Source organism: Bos javanicus, chromosome 22 (genome assembly GCF_032452875.1).
Source record: "Bos javanicus breed banteng chromosome 22, ARS-OSU_banteng_1.0, whole genome shotgun sequence".
In the NCBI taxonomy this organism is placed as follows: Eukaryota; Metazoa; Chordata; class Mammalia; order Artiodactyla; family Bovidae; genus Bos; species Bos javanicus.
This window is the reverse complement of record NC_083889.1, coordinates 55478035-55495039: the sequence shown is the minus strand read 5'-3', so window position 1 is coordinate 55495039 and position 17005 is coordinate 55478035. Positions and strand designations below refer to the sequence as shown.

General features: G+C 47.7%; 1 protein-coding gene across 20 annotated transcripts in view; it reads right to left on the bottom strand.

Moving 5' to 3' along the window:
• Positions 1–17005, bottom strand: part of ATG7 (autophagy related 7) — a 273963-nt gene that overhangs the window by 178264 nt on the left and 78694 nt on the right. For 16 of the 20 annotated variants that reach the window (XM_061397104.1, XM_061397109.1, XM_061397094.1 and 13 more), the window contains 4 exons: positions 15057–15251; positions 13417–13620; positions 12860–12975; positions 7412–7487 (listed from right to left, as the gene is read on the bottom strand). In XM_061397104.1, the coding sequence (XP_061253088.1) occupies positions 7412–7487; positions 12860–12975; positions 13417–13620; positions 15057–15251 (591 nt within the window). The remainder of the gene's footprint in view (positions 1–7411; positions 7488–12859; positions 12976–13416; positions 13621–15056; positions 15252–17005) is intronic. The other 4 variants (XR_009732575.1, XR_009732577.1, XR_009732576.1 and 1 more) reach the window with 1 other exon arrangement.

Here is a 17005-nt window from a genome sequence, read left to right as displayed (position 1 = left end):
TCCGTGCCCTCTGTCACCCCTGACCCCACGAAGGGCAGAAGCAGCTTGAGTTGAAATCCTCTTGTCAAACACCAGTGAGACGAGGCACTAGGTCATATTTGGGTTTGGCTAACAGGTCCTAATGCGAAGAACTGACTCATTTGAAAAGACCCTGATGCTGAGAATGACTAAAGGTGGGAGGAGAGGGGGACGAAAGAGGATGAGATGGTTGGATGGCCTCACCGACTCAATGGACGTGAGTTTGAGCAAGCTCCAGGAGTTGGTGATGGACAGGGAGGCCTGGCGTGCTGCTGTCCGTGGGGTCGCAAAGAGTCAGACACGACTGAGCGACTGAACTGAACAGGGCCTTATGCTCCCGTCCTCAGGAGGAGTAAAGGTGCGCGCAGAGATGACGTACAAAGCAAAAAGCCGCAGAGCACAGCCTGTGGAAGCTCCTTGGCCTCCCTCCTCCCCCGGTGGGTGGGTCCCAGGACAGTGGGGGGTGGCCCCACCCATTAGGCGCACCTGTGCATGTCTAATTAGCCCCTCTGGCTGTGGGCGGGGGTCTGCCTGGGACCAGAAGTCAAGGCCCCTTTCCGAAGGACAGAGTGTCCGTGGGAGCACAAAATTTAAAATGTATGTTCAAAGACCAGGCTTTGGCTTGTAACGTGACTGACTATGTACTTTGTCCCATAGGATGCCATCAAGAAGCCGTTTTTACAGACTGAAGCCGAGTCGTCATTCTCAAAATGCCAAAGGTCCCTGGAGGCTGTCGTGCAGTGGACCCGGAATGGGGCTGGGGATTCTGACATGGCTCCCAAGGACAGTCTGGCACCAGATGTGGGAGCCCCTGGATTAGGCTTGTCTTCCACTTAAAGGCTCAAGGGCTCCAACTCTATACCCAGATCCACTAACACCTCCTCCGGTCTTTCTCTGTGCAGCAGCCAAACCTGAAACCTGACCACGTCCCCGCTCAGCTTATGACTTTTCAAGGGCTTTCTGCGGCCCCCGGGTACGTGGCCTGTGAGGTCCTGCCTCCCCTGCTACCCCCAATCCCTCCACAGAAATGACGGCTCCCTCCCAGCCTAGGAGGGGCTGTCCCGGCATCACGTGGAAATGGTGGCAGGGGGACAGAGCAGAGGACCAACATTTATTACACGCCATCCCTGTGACATCCCTGGGGGCTCAGCGGTGAAGAATCTGCCTGCCAATGCAGGAGACACAAGTTTGATCCCTGGGTGGGGAAGATCCCCTGGAGAAGGAATTGGCAACCCACTCCAGTACTCTTGCCTGGGAAATCCCATGGACAGAGGAGTCAGGTGGGCCACAGTCCATGGGGTCACAAAGAGTCAGACATGACTAAGTGACTAAATAACAACATCCATGTGTCTGGCTCTGTGGAGTGTTTTCACATACTCCCCTCACGGTGGTCTCACTACCATCCTGTGACCTCCCTTGTATTCCAGACAAAGAAATCGAGGCTAAGTGAGTGGCTTGGCTTGCCCAAGATTCCACAACCACCAAGTAGCAAAGCCAGGCATCTGAGTTCTGTTCTTTCTCTCGAAAGTGTAGGGGGAAAGCTGAAAAGCAAGGAGAAGGTAGAAAGAAAAGAAGGAAGAAAGACAGAGGAACTAAGAAACAAAGAAACAGACACCCTCCCAAAACCAAAAACTCAATATGAAGATGGCTGCTATCAGAGTCTGAGTGGATTTAACTATCTTTGGTCATTTATGCCCAATTGGCCATAAAATGAGTAGATCAGGTATAGGAACGGGTCCCCTGCATTGGGCCACCCCTGGTGGTATTTACACCTAAGCTGAGTTAAAAGCAGCGTGGAACCCAAGCCCACCTCGCCTGGATGGGAAGTGAAGGTCCAAGGCCAGAAACAAACAGAAGCAGCTGCTCTGAGAAGGCACAGCCGCAGCCACAGTGGGGCCTGCTCTCACCTCACACCGGCTTCACAGAAGCAGCTGCTCTGAGAAGGCACAGCCGCAGCCACAGTGGGGCCCCCTGCTCTCACCTCACACCGGCTTCCAGCGGCCTGGCAGTACTTCTGGAGCTTAGAGTTTGCGTAAGTAAGAACTAAATCCAAGCTCTGTGAGGCTCTTGGATGTTGAAACGAGTCTTAACCAAATTCAATGCCAAAACAGAGGTTAGCGATTTCGAAACCCTAGGTGCACCACAGAGGTCTTTGCTTCGGACAACGACTCCAACTACTGCCACTGACCACTGCTCACTCTCAGACAGAGGCCACCGAGGAGCAGCAGCAGCAAGCTGGGAACGAGCCAGCATCGTCCTTGGAAAAACAGTGCAGGATGGGACTAATCCCTCCAGCCCTTCCCTACACACTCACTACTTCCGGAGTTTTACGAGATTCCTTGTAACTTCCTTTTTAGGAGGGTAGATAAGCTCCCACTTTACCATTTTAATGACAAGTGAAAGAAGAAGGGCCTTCCCTGGTGGTCCAGTGGTTAAGAATCCACCTTGCAATGTAGGGGAAAGTGGGTTCAATCCGTGGTCAGGGAACTAAGATTCTTCACATGTGCATGCCTGACTCTTTGCAACCCCATGAACTATATAGCCCACCAGGCTCCTCTGTCCATGGGGATTCTCCAGGCAAGAGTACTGGAGAGGGTTGCCATGCCCTTCTTGGGTGTGCTAGTGTTTAGAAACTATAATTTAACCTGTACATGAATCTCAGTGTATTATTATGCCTTTTCCAGTAAAAATATTTAATTCAGAAAGGATCAGTAACATGCCCAAGGTCACACTGACAAGTGGCAAGAACTTCCTCAAACCCCTTCTGTCAAATGAGCTGATGAAAATGAAATGAAGAGGCAAAGCTGGGATTCTAATTGGATCTGTATCATCATCGAGCCTTCAGGTTCCCTGCCATGTGGGCCTCCCACACAGGACAGCCTTATCAGGTGAGCAAAACTTGTGGGGCATGAGTGACCTCCTTCAACTGAGGAAATTATACCCAAGCTGGAACGTCCCTGGCGGTCCCAGTGGTGAAGAATCTGCCTGACAATACAGGGGATGAGGGTTCGATGGCTGGTCCCGAAGATCTCACATGCCATGGGGCTACTAGGCCTAAGCACCACAGATACTTAGTCTGTGCTTTAGAGCCCGGGAGCCACAGCTACGGAGCCCACAGGCCCTAAAGCTCTCAACATGAGAAGCCGCTGCAGCGAGAAGCCCACGTACCGCAACTAGAGAGCAGCCCTTGCAGCAACGACGGCTGAGCACAGCCAAATATAAAATAAATTTTAAAAAATTAAAAAAAAAATTCCGGACACCTTATTAAAAGGTAACGGCCTGAGAATTTGTGGGGAACAGCCTGTGCAGACAGGCCTGTGCAGCTGGAGCCCACAGCTCTAGCTCAGCTTTCGTCTGGGTGGGGAGATTTCCCAGGCTGGTCCCTCCCTGGGTCCTGCCCTAGTTTGGACTTTGTCCTAGTTTTCTGAAATTAGCTAAAAGAAAGAACTCAAGAGCCCAAAAGAACCATGGGGTTGGCAAGAGCAAACCCCTAGGAGGGGCATACCCGTCCAGGGTCTTCGCTGAGCAGTGCCTGAGGACCGAGAGTACCTTCGCACAAGGACTAAGAAGGTGAACGGCCCGTCCACAGTCAGATGAGAGCAGGACAGCTAGACGCGTGGCCGTGGTGTTCCGACGACCACCGAATCGCCACGGCGCTTTCATTCTCTGAGGGATGTCCAGTTAGACGACCAGGAGCTACATCGGCTGCAAATTTCCATCACAGCTGTCTCACCAGTCTGCACACCAACTGCCTGGCGACGTCAGGAGTGGCTTCTACATTTGGTAACTCCTGAACTGTGCCTCCCACCAAAGAACCAGAAAAAGGAGGGGTCTGACCTCACAGAACTCAGTCGTGACCCCAGGAGCCAGGAAAAAGACAATCTTCTTTAAAAAATAAAATTAAATAAATAAAAGATCCCACTCATTGAGCAGCAGAGGGAACGACAGTATGCTAAGATGGACAGTGATCAATCTCTCTATAGAGTAAAGTTCTCTCTACAAAAGAAGCCAGACTCCAAAGAGCATGTACCATATCATTTCGTTTACAGAAAGTTCAAAATGAGACAGAAGTTTCCTGAGGTGTTCAGAGTCAAGAGATGCTTGTCTCTGTGTGGGAAGGAGGCCATGATAGCTGGAAGAAGCATGAAAGGGGCTGTGGGGGTGCTTGGCAAGATTTCATTTTGATGTGTGTGCTGGGCATACACGTGGTATTCATTCTATGATAATCCAAGTTGTACACTGCATGATCTGTGTGATAGCGTGCATTTTATATGTGGATAAAAATGACAAATTGAAAACACATTACAGACAGAAAGGGGCTTATACTCATGACTATCTGCTTGTAGAATCCCGTCTACATACAATGGGCTGGAGGCTTTTTAAAAAGCACAAACCCATAAGCCTATTTTCTCACCTTCAAATGGTTTCTTCACGGTTTTCAAATGCAGTAAGAGGTTTTGGGTTTTTTTCCCCCCAGGCTGGGTATCACTGAATTTCAGGGCCTTCATGAAGCCTTTTCCTGCACTTGGCCAATCTCTGGATGAGCCAAATCCTGCCTGTGGGCCCACAGACAGAGAGACTAAGTCACCCCCAGGCCTCCCAGGTCTGACGCTGGGGAAAGCAGAGACACGAGAGCAGGAAGAGAAGCAAGCTTCCCCAGATTATACAACCGACGGGCTAGTGGGTGGGTGGCCTTGGGATTCTCCGCTCGAGGACCATCGCTTTTCTACTATATGTCATTCCACAGGGGCCAATTAATAAACGCTCTCCTCTGGGGAATGGAGAAAACCGAGCCCAGGAGGCCGTGGGCCGCCCTCTGTATACAGAGCACACAAGGGGCTGGGGAGTTCCTCTCCAACAGGAAGTCGTTTGTCTGGGAGAGCCAGGAAGTGGGGGCTGGGGTGCTGAGTCTGCACTGCACACAGCCCAGTGTTTTCATGGAAATGACAGTCTCCTAGTCAAAGCATGGTTGCATACATGGACTCGCTGCTCCACTTCAAAAAGAAAAAAAAACAAAGAGGGAAGAAATTTAAAGCCTCTAAATAGGGACCACACAACCCTGAATAATCGTAAAGTTCTTTCTCCACTGTCTTTTTTAGAAAGTGGCTAAAAATAAAGGCTTGACACTTGAAATAATGTAAGCAAGCAGTCACCCGCACGCACTGGGCCTTTCCCATATATGGCTGCATTACCCTTCAGCCTTTGAAAAGGCCAAATGAAGAGATGGCCAAAAACCAAAATAATCCTTCAGACGTTTGAAAACGAGGAGAAAGAAGTAGAAGAGTGGGTGACTGACAAACAATCGCCAGGCTCCATGGGGGTGAGTAACACTGAGAAGGATTAGTTGCCATAGTACTTGAAAAACATGGGCACGCATTTTGACACGGGACCCCTTCTATAAAGACTATTTTTTGCCCTCTGGCCTCAGCACCAAGAAAACTACAACTGTGGTAATTTAACATCAAGAACTTCAAGACGGAAACTGGTGCGGGGCATGACTGAAAATTTAATTAAGGCCCTTCTCAGCATGAAATCTGCAAAGGAGGTGCGGGCACACGTCAAGGGCAGCAGATGAGGAATGCGACTTGTGAAGAGAGGCGAGGGTGGGCATTCACGTAAGCAGGTCCTCAGCAGAGGTCGGCTCTGGAAGCTTGCTTCCTCATCATGGGGCTCACCGCAGGGTCTGCTGGGTCCTACTTGAGGGGTTTCTGCAGAGGTTAACCCATTCGTGTCACACAAATGCCCTCCTGAACGAGGGAGGCTGGAAAAGTCGCATTTGCATGGTGTTTCACGGTTACAAAGCCTCATCGTTTTAGACAATTCTGGACACAAGGTCCAGCGCCTGGCGCGGACCCTGGGGCTTGGGAGGTGAGTACCTAACGTGAGACTGGGGCGGGCGATTTGTGCAAGTGGCCCAGCGTGGTGACTGGAGGTGAAGAGAGAAGACGCCTGAGAGGCCCTTGGATTGCAAGGAGAGCACACCAGTCAGTCCCAAAGAAAATCAACCCTGAATATTCACTGGAAGGACTGATGCTGAAGCTCCAATACTTTGGCCACCTGCTGCAAAGAGCCGGCTCACTGGAAAAGACCCTGATGTTGAGAAAGATGGAGGGCAGGAGGAGAAGGGGGCGACAGAGGACGAGATGATTGGCTAGCATCACCAATCAATGAACAAGAATCTGAGCAGACAGCTGGGGACAGCAGGGGCAGAGGAGGCCAGTGTGCTGCAATCCATGGGGTCACAGAGAGTCAGACATGACTTAGTGACTGAATGCCAACTCCCAACCTGCAGGCCAGGGCTGCTTCCACTCAAAAAGCCTTGACACAGCCCTGGTCAGAGCGCCATGCTGAGGTTTGGATTTCAGCATACCCACTGCCTCTCTCCGTGAAAGTGGACAAGTACTTCCTGTCTTCTGATGCAGACCCTCAACCAGAAAACGACAGGGCAGGTGTGGGCAGGCAGAGAGAAAGGCGAGTGAGGTTGGCACGTGTCACCTTGCTCTCTGCGCCCATCTAGGGGTCTGTCCTCACGGCCCCCAGACAGCACTGTCGGGCACGCGCGCTGCTGCCCTCAGAGATGGCCCTCCTGCTACAGAGTGAAATACACACACACACAGAGCTCAGAGCCATGACTTCCAAGGCCAGAAAACCTCCAAGAGCATGGTCACAAACACTGGTGCAGAGGCAGCACAAACTTAACTCTTTCACTCCCTTTCACTCTCCACAGGACGGGCCTTCCTTAGGAAGCCTCAGATTCTTTTTCTGAAAAGATGTCCCACTTTTTGGTGGCACTGTGTACTTCTAATGGCCTTACCGTGCATGCCCGGAAAGACTGCTCTTTGGCTAAGGAATCGATAATAACAACAAATAGCAACACAGCTGGCAGCATCATTAACTGAGGGCTGTGACACTCTAGGCGCTGTCGCCGAGGCCTTTCTATACCCCACCTCTCATCTCTGCCACTACCAGCTGAGGTCGGTGTTCTGGCCCATATTTTACAGATAAGAAAACTAAGGCTCTGAGTTTGGTGACATGGCCAAGGAAGGCCACTTTAATAACTGCAGGGCTGGGATTGACGCTGCTGTCTGGTTGGCTCCAGAGCCCGTTCTCTCTCGTTCTACTCCATCCGGGAGCCGAGTCAACACAAGAAATGCTAAATCAAGACTGGATAGTACTGTTCGTCCAGGGTTTCTTCTCGTCACCATTCTGCAGCCCAGGATCCCCTCCCCATGCTCATAAAACACCACCACTGAAATTCCAAGGAAGCAGGAGCCCCAGGAGGGTGGAGGAGAGGTGGGCTGGGAGGATGGCATGGTAAGGTGACCCCCAAATACTTTCCTGCTGCATCACCGGGAGGGGGCCTGGAGTTGCAACTTCATTTCCGCTCACTCACCTGGTGAGGCACAAGGCCGAGGGATGTTGGCGGCTCATTCATGCGGTCGTCACTGCTGCTGGCAATGGCATAGCCCCTAAGAAAGGGAAACGGTGAGAGCTGCTCATTTCAGAGAAGTTTATGTTTAATTCCCATGAGGATGATCGAGAGGAGGTCTGCGGAGGATTTATAAGGATAACCCGAAACACCCTTTGCTAGGCAGTATAAGCCAGGGAAACAAAAAAACATACACAAAAAAACTAATTTTCCTGGTAGAAAGGTAGAAGAATGATAAAAAAAAAGGCCTGTGTTTTGAAGTTAGAAAGACCAGAGCTTGTGGCCACAGGCTACTTGTCAATAAATATTAATTCTCATTGTCTGAAAGAGTCTTGTAAAACACCAGGGCACACTGCTGACGTTCTGAAACAGAAACCGTTCTGACCTTACGTTCCTGAGGTGATGTGCCCGCTAGTGCGTGCAGGAAGGAGAAAGAAAGTGAGGAATCAGCGCGGCAGCACGGATGCGCTCCGCCCCAAACCGCAGCGTGGAGTCTCCTTACGTCACAGAAGACAAGCCACACGGGCCCTGGTTCTAGCCCATGACGACAACAAAGGTGGCCAAGTGGCCAACGTGGGGTTGGTGTCAAGGACTCGCAGCCAGCTCTGAAATATTTTACCCCAAATGCTTCCTGTCCGGGGGCCACAAGAAAACGCAGGTGCCAGGGAGATGACAAAGATGAGAGGAAGACAAAAAAGCTGCTTGTTTCCATTCAACTTGGAAGCAGTTATACTAGTTACGTATGCAAGGAGATCCAACCAGTCCATTCTGAAGGAGATCAGCCCTGGGATTTCTTCGGAAGGAATGATGCTAAAGCTGAAACTCCAGTACTTTGGCCACCTCATGCGAAGAGTTGACTCATTGGAAAAGACTCTGATGCTGGGAGGGATTGGGGGCAGGAGGAGAAGGGGACAACAGAGGATGAGATGGCTGGATGGCATCACCGACTCCATGGACGTGAGTCTGAGTGAACTCTGGGAGTTGGTGATGGACAGGGAGGCCTGGCGTGCTGAAATTCATGGGGTCGCGAAGAGTCGGACACGACTGAGCGACTGAACTGAACTGAACTGATGCTACCGACACTACAGAGGCCGTCTTTCCAAGCACGCAGAAGGACTCTGAGTTACACAGTAAGTGGAATGGGCGTGTCGATTTCTAACAACCGGAAAAGCAAACCTTTCAAAAATTCACTTCTTCCATATCGGTATTACAAATAGCATATCTTAACAGAGTGCTTAAAGACAGAGTTTGCAGCCAAACTGGGCTGAGCTAAATCCCAGGGTTACTGCTCACCAGCTAAGTGAATTTCAGCAACATGGTTATCTTGGCTATGCCTCTGTTTCCCCATCAAAAATGGGACAAAAGAAAGAAAGAAAGAAAATGGGACAGATAACAGTTCTTTCCTAATGTTTGCTATGAGGATTAAATGAACTACTATTTGTACCGCGCTTAGAATAAAGCATAACACAAGGTAAATACTATGTCAGTACTGAAAATATATAAGATAAATCACAGTGTATCTGTCACACAGTCAGATGTAAATGTGTTTGGCTCCAGTCTGACTTTACCATACAACCTTGATAGCACTGCCTCTAACAGATATCGAGAAACTCTTAAATGGTTGATTAATTTTCTTTTTCTTTCCTTTGTTGTCTTTCCTTTTCTTTTTTCCTTCCTTTTTTTTTACATTACTCTTTTTAAATTAACTTTTGTCTCACTTTTATTTGCTAGATGAAAGATGAATTCCTTCTACTGTTTGTAAGTCATAAAGGAAGATGGTCCTTGCTTGGAGAAGCAGGGTCTCTGGACCATAGCTGCACTAGTCTCTGCGTCCATGATGTGGCACAGACACAGCGTGCTGCACACGGAGCCTACCAAGAGCCCCAGGGCCAAGGCGGGACGAAACACGCCAGCCTACTCCTTTCCTTTCTCTCACAAGCAAGCCTAATGCGCTAAGTGCTTAATAAATCAAAAAGCTGAATCAGCTGAAAACCATTTTTATAACTGGTGTGGCCTTGGTAGACTCGGTGGTTAGGACCAGCCCTCCCATTGAGAAGACACAGCAAAGCTAGACGAAGTATTACAAAAAACCTGTGTTTGAAAGCATGGGAGAGTTCCCAAGGTAGGGGAGAATTACAGAGCCAGGTATGTGAGAGAAAGGAAGCCCACAGAGGTAACCTAGGCATTTGCCAGGGGAGGTTCACCCGGAAAGCGATCGCCAGTCTCCAAAAGCAGTGGCCACTGGATCAGAGGCTGAACAGTGATCCTGACCGACTCATGGGGCTGATGGTACAGTCTAGAGCTAAGGTCTGCCCATAGGGAGGAGCCATGGAGAACATCCCAGGCTTCAAGTTGGGATCATGGCGGGGATACATCCTCAGACTAAGGGAGAGCCTGAAAACAGACAAGCGCTAACTGGATAAGATGATCTAAGATGGCAGTCCACTTGGCCCAGCAGTTTGCCAGGAAGAAATGGAAATCACAACATCTGTATAATTTTTCACAAAATGGCCAGGACTCAGTCAAATAGCCAAGCAGATGCAAAAATTGAGGAAATTTAAATACTGATTGGATATGTGATAATATTAGGGAACTGCCTTTGTTTTTAAATGTAAAAACAGTGGAGATACATACCAAATAGATACATTTTTATGACCGAAGTACTATGTTTTAGATTTGCTTTAAAGCAAGTCAGTGGAAGAAGAAAAAACATGGACAGTAGTACAGATAAATGATGACTGGTCATGTGTTGGTAATTACTGAAAATGGATGGTGCATACAAAGGAGTTTTTATATATACACAAATGGCTTGTGTGTATGTATACACATAACATAAATCTTTTTTCATATATGCTTTATTTTTCCATAATAAAAAGGCTTTGTTTAAAAAAAAAAAAACAGGTATATGAGGAGATAAAAACAATAGACAAGAGGAGCACACTCATTAGAGATCTCACATAATGGGCACATCTGATAAAAATTAAAAGGAAAACATGATTAAATGTTTTCAAAGAATAAAAAAAATCACAATTTCAGCAGAGAACAGGAAATGTGTAAAATAAGATCAAATTATTTCTAGAAATTCTAGAACTGAAACATATAATAATGAAATTTAAAACTCAGTGGACAGTTTAACAAATAGACATAGAAGAAGAGAGAATCAGTAAACTGGAAGATAAGCCAAAAAGCAAACAGCCAGACTGAAGCAAAGAAAGACACAATGACAGAAAACACAGAAAATAGCATCATTGGTTCTAACATGCAGCTGGGGACTCAAAAGGAAAGAATCAAGCAGAGGCAGAAGCAAGGCTTTAGGAGATAATGGTGGAAAATTTTCCACCATGGGTGAAAAACATCAAGCTGTGGATTCAAGAGGCACTAGAAAGCACAATCAGAATAAACACAGAAATAGGTATATAATAATAAATACAGAATTAGGTAAGTATTTCCAAATCCTGAAAACCAAAGACAATGAGAAAATCATAAAAGCAACTGAGGGCAGGGGAAGGGGGAGAAAATCCAACTGTACCAAAGGAGAAGCGATGAGATGAACACCTTGCTCCTCAACAAGGATAATGGCAGCTAGAGACAACATGATTATGTTCTCAACATATGACCAACCTGGACAGCATATTAAAAAGCAGAGACATTACTTTGCCAACAAAGGTCCGTTTAGTCAAGGCTATGGTTTTTCCAGTGGTCATGTATGGATGTGAGAGTTGGACTGTGAAGAAAGCTGAGCACCAAAGAATTGATGGTTTTGAACTGTGGTGTTGGAGAAGACTCTTGGGAGTCCCTTGGACTGCAAGGAAATCCAACCAGTCCATCCTAATGGAAATCAGTCCTGAGTGTTCATTGGAAGGACTGATGTTGAAGCTGAAACTCCAATACTTTGGCCACCTGATGTGAAGAACTGACTCACTGAAAAAAACCCTGATGCTAGGAAAGACTGAGGGCAGGAGAAGAGGGGACGACAGAGGATGAGACGGTTGGATGGCATCACCGACTCAATGGACCTGAGTTTGGGTAAACTCCGAGAGTTGGTGATGGACAGGGAGGTCTGGCGTGCTGCAGTCCACGGGGTCACAAAGAGTCGGACATGACTGAGTGACTGAACTGAACTGAACCAGTATAGAATTCTGTACATGGCAAAAATATTTTTCAGCATAAACATAAAACAAAGGCATCTTTAGACAAACAAAAACTAAAACATCTTTGTCACTGGTATTTCTAAAGGAAACGATAAAGGGTATTCTTTCAGCAGAAGGAAAATGACCTAGGATGGAAGCTCAAGGACACAGAGAGAAAAGTTTAAAAATGGAAAATAACACCAAAAGTAAATGAATTCAACTAGGTAACAGTAACAGTATCTTCTAGGGTTGAAATATATACAGAATATATACTCATTTTTAAATGAGTGTGCAGACACTGCTGGGTGCCTGCCCAACGTCCATTCTCCTTTCCTATCTTGTCATAGTTTCGTTCAGAGGCAATGTGCCCAGCCGAAGAGCTACATTTGTCCGTCCTCCTTGCAGTTATAAGGGCAAGGTCAAGTTATACACGAGTTTTAGAATCAATGCATAAGTCTTCCTGGAGAGCCATTTAAAGGGGGTCAGCCTTGGGGACTCCCCTGGAGGTCCAGTGGTTAAGACTCCATGCTTCCACTTCAGGAGGCACAGGTTCAATCCCTGGTTAGGAACTAAGATCCCACATGCTGCAGAACATGGCCAAAAAAAGTGGGGTGGCGGGGCGGGGAAGCCTCAGTTGAACACAATGTGCATCCTTTGGTCATTCCTTTCTTCTTAACTGGAACAGAGAAGCAACCCCGAAGGCAGAGCACTCATCCTGTGACCACAATAGGACAAGCACAGGGAAGAAAGCCAAGAGTGGCTGAGTGCACGATGAAGAAACACAGTCTCTGACGGTACATGGGAACCCCTGTCTTGGTGCCTGCCTCTGAGCTTCTTGCTGCGTGAGAAAAATGCCTCGCCTCCATCTGACTAAGTCACTGAAGACGGATCTGTTACATACACAGCCAAATCCAACTTCTATCATACGTGATTCATGTATTGCCTTTCAAATGCTTAGAGCTAAGAAGATCAAAAATAATATATTAACAGAATGAAAGCAGGAAGGTCCTAAAGCCCCTATGAAAATTTTTATCCTTCCTTATCATCAATTACCAAACAACCCTAGGAGAGTTCAGTTCTACAAGGATGCAGAGACACAGCTTCAAAGATCACATGTCAAGTTTGAGCCCAAAGGATCAAACCAGGTTTTTTTTTTTATTCTTGTTTTTTTGAGAGTGGAAAGAACAATACAATTCTCAGAAAAAAGTCAGACTGAGAAAAGGCCAAGGGAGATACAGAAGCTGTCTTTGTTTCAACAGCCATCTCTAGATGGGAAACTCACCCTTCTGGATGCTGCAAAACGGAAACCATCAACTCCACCGCCAGGGCTCCTGCGATCATGGCTAGTCCTGGACGGCTCACAGTGCACTGCTGGTCCAAGGTCCGGTCTCTGGTTGACTGTGGAGAAACAGTCATGGACATGAATGCAAAGATCTGTTCCACCCAAGGTGAGCTGTCAGGAGCATACAACTCCTCCACGATAAAGCTCTATCACACAGCCAGATGCTCACTGTTGGCAGAAATCAGTCAGCCTCACATAATACCATGTCTTGCGAGTACCAAGAAAAACAAAATAGACCTGTTAGGTAACTAAACAAGGTAATACTCTAAAAACCCTCGAGTACCCTGGGGACACTGGTGAGCGGGGCACAGCTGTCCACAGTCGATAATGCCAAGCAAGGCTCACGAGGGATAATGCCACCGCCCCAAATGAGACAATTTTTCTCTTTGTTAAAAGACAATATTTTAAATAGTCTTAAAGAAAAGAGCTGGGTCTCTTTGCCCTGGTGGGCAAGATGGCTGTAGGAGATACTTGAAACAATAAAGAAATCCACTTACATCCCCTGGGGCCACCACATCGTTGCAGAAGTAGCAGCCGAGTTTATAGCCAGGGATGTTGGCAAACAGCGATGAGCTCAGGAGGTCGGCAGACGCCATGGGGTAGCTGGGACACAAGTCCCCAGCTCCCTGATGCCTGGGCTTCTTCAGGCCGTGTCTCATGACAACGAAGGTGTCAAATCCCAAGGCAGCATTGATGACCAGCTGTGAGTTCCAAGGAATAAAAGACCAGAGTTAAGAGACACTTAGATTTTAGGCCATGGCTAACTCCATATTGGGTCAACTTAAAAAATCTGTTTTGTAATAAGTGTTTGTGTTTGACTGTAATTAGATTCTCTAAGCTAATGCTGGTATTCAACCCTGAATATTCATTGGAAGGACTGATGCTGAAGCTCCAATACTTTGGCCACCTGATGTGAAGAGCCGACTCATGAGAAAAGACCCTGATGCTGGGAAAGATTGAGGGCAGGAGGTGAAGGGGGTGACAGAGGATGAGATGGTTAGACAGCACCGCTGACTCAGTGGACATGAATATGAGCAAACTCTGGGAGACCGTGATAGACAGGGAGGCCTGGCATCATGCAGTCCATGCGGTCACAAGGAGTCAGACACAGCTTAGCAACTCAACAACAACAATGTTGGTAACAGCTACCCAAGACTGAGGGCTTACAAAGTGCAAGAGACTTGATAAGAGGTCAACATAAATTATCTCTGTTGGTTTTATTTTAAACTCCCAGCAAACGTTTCTTATTTATAGAAGAAGATGCTGAAAGTCAGAAAGGTTATCTCTACACCTTGCCCAAGGTTGCTCAGCTGGTAAGGGGGAAGGCATATAAAACTAAGTCTCTAGAGTTCTCAAAGCCACTCTTTGCAGCATTATGCTGTTGTTTGTCGTTTCTACAGAGATTTTTTTCATAAATCTCGTAGATTTTTTCACGTTATATAATTTACCCTTCACACAGCTTTTTAAGGAAAGCTTCTTTTAATTTATAATAACTTCTGTTAGTCATAAATTGACTCATTCTCCCAAATGTCTGTTTACAAAGAACACTGAAAAAATCAAAGAAAACCACACCAGAAAAGAAGACAAAAAATCACTCAGAATCTCATAGCCCCAACAATTATAATAATAGTTTGAAGTATTTATTATTTTCTCTCTTGCCCATCCCCCTCCTTTCTTTCTCCCTTTCTCTTGCCACCCTCATTTTTTGATAAACAGACATGGATATCTTCATATACATAAACATAATTGACATAAAATATATATATCTTATTTAACTACGTAGTATTTCCCAACATATTAAAATCTTTGACATTGTAGCCGGGAGCGGTTACACACTATTCTATCATGCGTATGCACCCTGACCTACTGAACCATCCATTCTTTCGGCCCTTCAAGTTGTCACGGGCCCGACCGTGGTGAATGAGACGGAGTCTGCGTCCTCTAGGAGCTCACATTCCACTGTGAGTGCACGGGGCTCACAGGGTAACATCTGGGCTGCATGATGGTGCGTGAGGCCGACGGTCTGCAGAGGAAGCCCTTGGCCTCAGGTCAGCAGGCCACACAAACACCCCTCTGCTTCAGAGGTGGGGGCGGACTGGGGGGCACTCCACCCTGGGAGATGGGGCCCACGTTCTACCTTTCTCTTGCTCGCGGCGATGACGGCAGGCAGCCACCGGCTCTCCCGGGTGTCCATCAACAGGAAGACAACGTCGTGGCTGTCAATGAGCTGCTCCAGCTGTTCCACGTCCCTGCGGGCCTGCTCCAGGGTGACGCTGGAGAAGTTCACGGGGTGCCCCGGCATGGGGATGCTCATGTTGAACCCTCTGGCGTTCTGGGGACACACCCAGAGAGGGGGGGCTTCTGAGGCAAATGAATGGGTGCGATCTCAGAGCCTGCATCTCCCCATCACCTTGACCACACGGGGTCACTTACAACCTGACATCTCCCCATCACAACCACGCTGCCTCAGCCTTCTGCCAGCTGAGTTCCCCACCTTCTTCACCTCTGCGACTCAGACCACCTGTCCTGGCATCTCGGGTCCCTAAGGCTGGACAGGGCAGCAGAGACACACGGATCTAGCTCCAAAGTAGCAGGGGGTGGGAGGGAGGCACTTCCCATGTGGACAAAACAATACTGGCCAGAACTGTGTACCTTTGGCTCTTTCCTACAACCTGGGCCCAAGGAATGTCATCACAATGCCCTTGGCTTCCCCAAGGCCCTCAGTCCAGCCAGGCTGTCTCTCCACTTGTCCCCAGGTTGCCCTTCACTCTGCTTTTTAGCGTGGAACACCTCTAAACGGGATGTCACAACAGAAATAATTTAACAAATTCACCTAAGATTAGGATGGCTGAGAGTCTTGCCTTAATTTTCTCAGGGGCCATATGCATTAAAAACAAACAAAACCCTCAAAACTGAAGAACTCTCCTTGCTGACTAACCAGAAAACTAGACTGAGGAATGTGTAGATATTAGTCTGGTGGGGTGCTGGGCGGCAGCAGTGTTGTGCCGAAGTGAAGCTTCCTTTTCTGTCCAAAAGCAGGAGCTGCCCCATGACCCGGGTTCTCAGGACTCAGGACTTCTCACGGGGCCTTCAGAAGAGCTCTGTAACTTACCTTTTGTCCCCTGCTGGCTCCACACAAGGATGCAGATGAACTGTGAGTCACATATGCATGCCAGTGACGCCAGGGACACTGACTTTCCCCAGAAAAGAAAGTGTTCTAGAATCACAAACTCCACCCTCAATCCCCTGCATAGCACCTGCCACAGGGAAGCGTGTGAAAACACCAGCTTTTTTATTTGTCAAAACGCCTTACATACTGTGAAAACAGCTCAGGGGACACAGCAGTAGGTCCCTTTACAAAGTAAAATCTATTTTGTAAATGGGTGCTATTTTCTTCGTTAAACCTAATATCTGGAATTCAAGAAAGGCACGGTAGTAATAACAGCAAAAATTTCAAAAAGAATTGAGCAGGGGGGGAAAAAAGGGTTGCAGGAAAAGATGCCAAGCAGAATGGACTTCACTAGGAAGGAAGGTTGAAAACAAGACCATTTTAATGAGGACACCCCAAAGATACCTCTCAGGACCTCATAATTCACTCATTCATTCATTAAGTGCTGTGTATCTGCTGCATACCTAATACCGTAATGAACAGCAAGAAAAGCAACAAGCACCGTAATAACAACAATAACACCTTACTGTCGTCTTTACAATTGACAACGTGTTTTAAATGATGGTTGCTCGATCCACAAAGTTATTGCCTGGGAATTTTAATGATGCCAAGATTAAAGCATAATTACTCAACCTCAATTCTGACCTTCTGAATAACTCAGACCCTCACCCCTATCTCTGTGGCTAACCTGCTTGCTGCAGCTCCAGCCATCAAGCCTGCGGAGGTGCTCCAGCTCCCGGCCTGCCACTGAGGCCACGAGTCTGAGGCTGCAATTCAGCAAGCTGCAGCACAGTACTTCTGAGGCCTGGCTGCACATCAGAACCACCTAGAGAGCTGTCTAGATTCCTAATGCCCAGGCTTTTCCTCGGACCATTTCAACTGGAGTCTCTGAGAGCGGGCCCAGGGATGGATGCTTT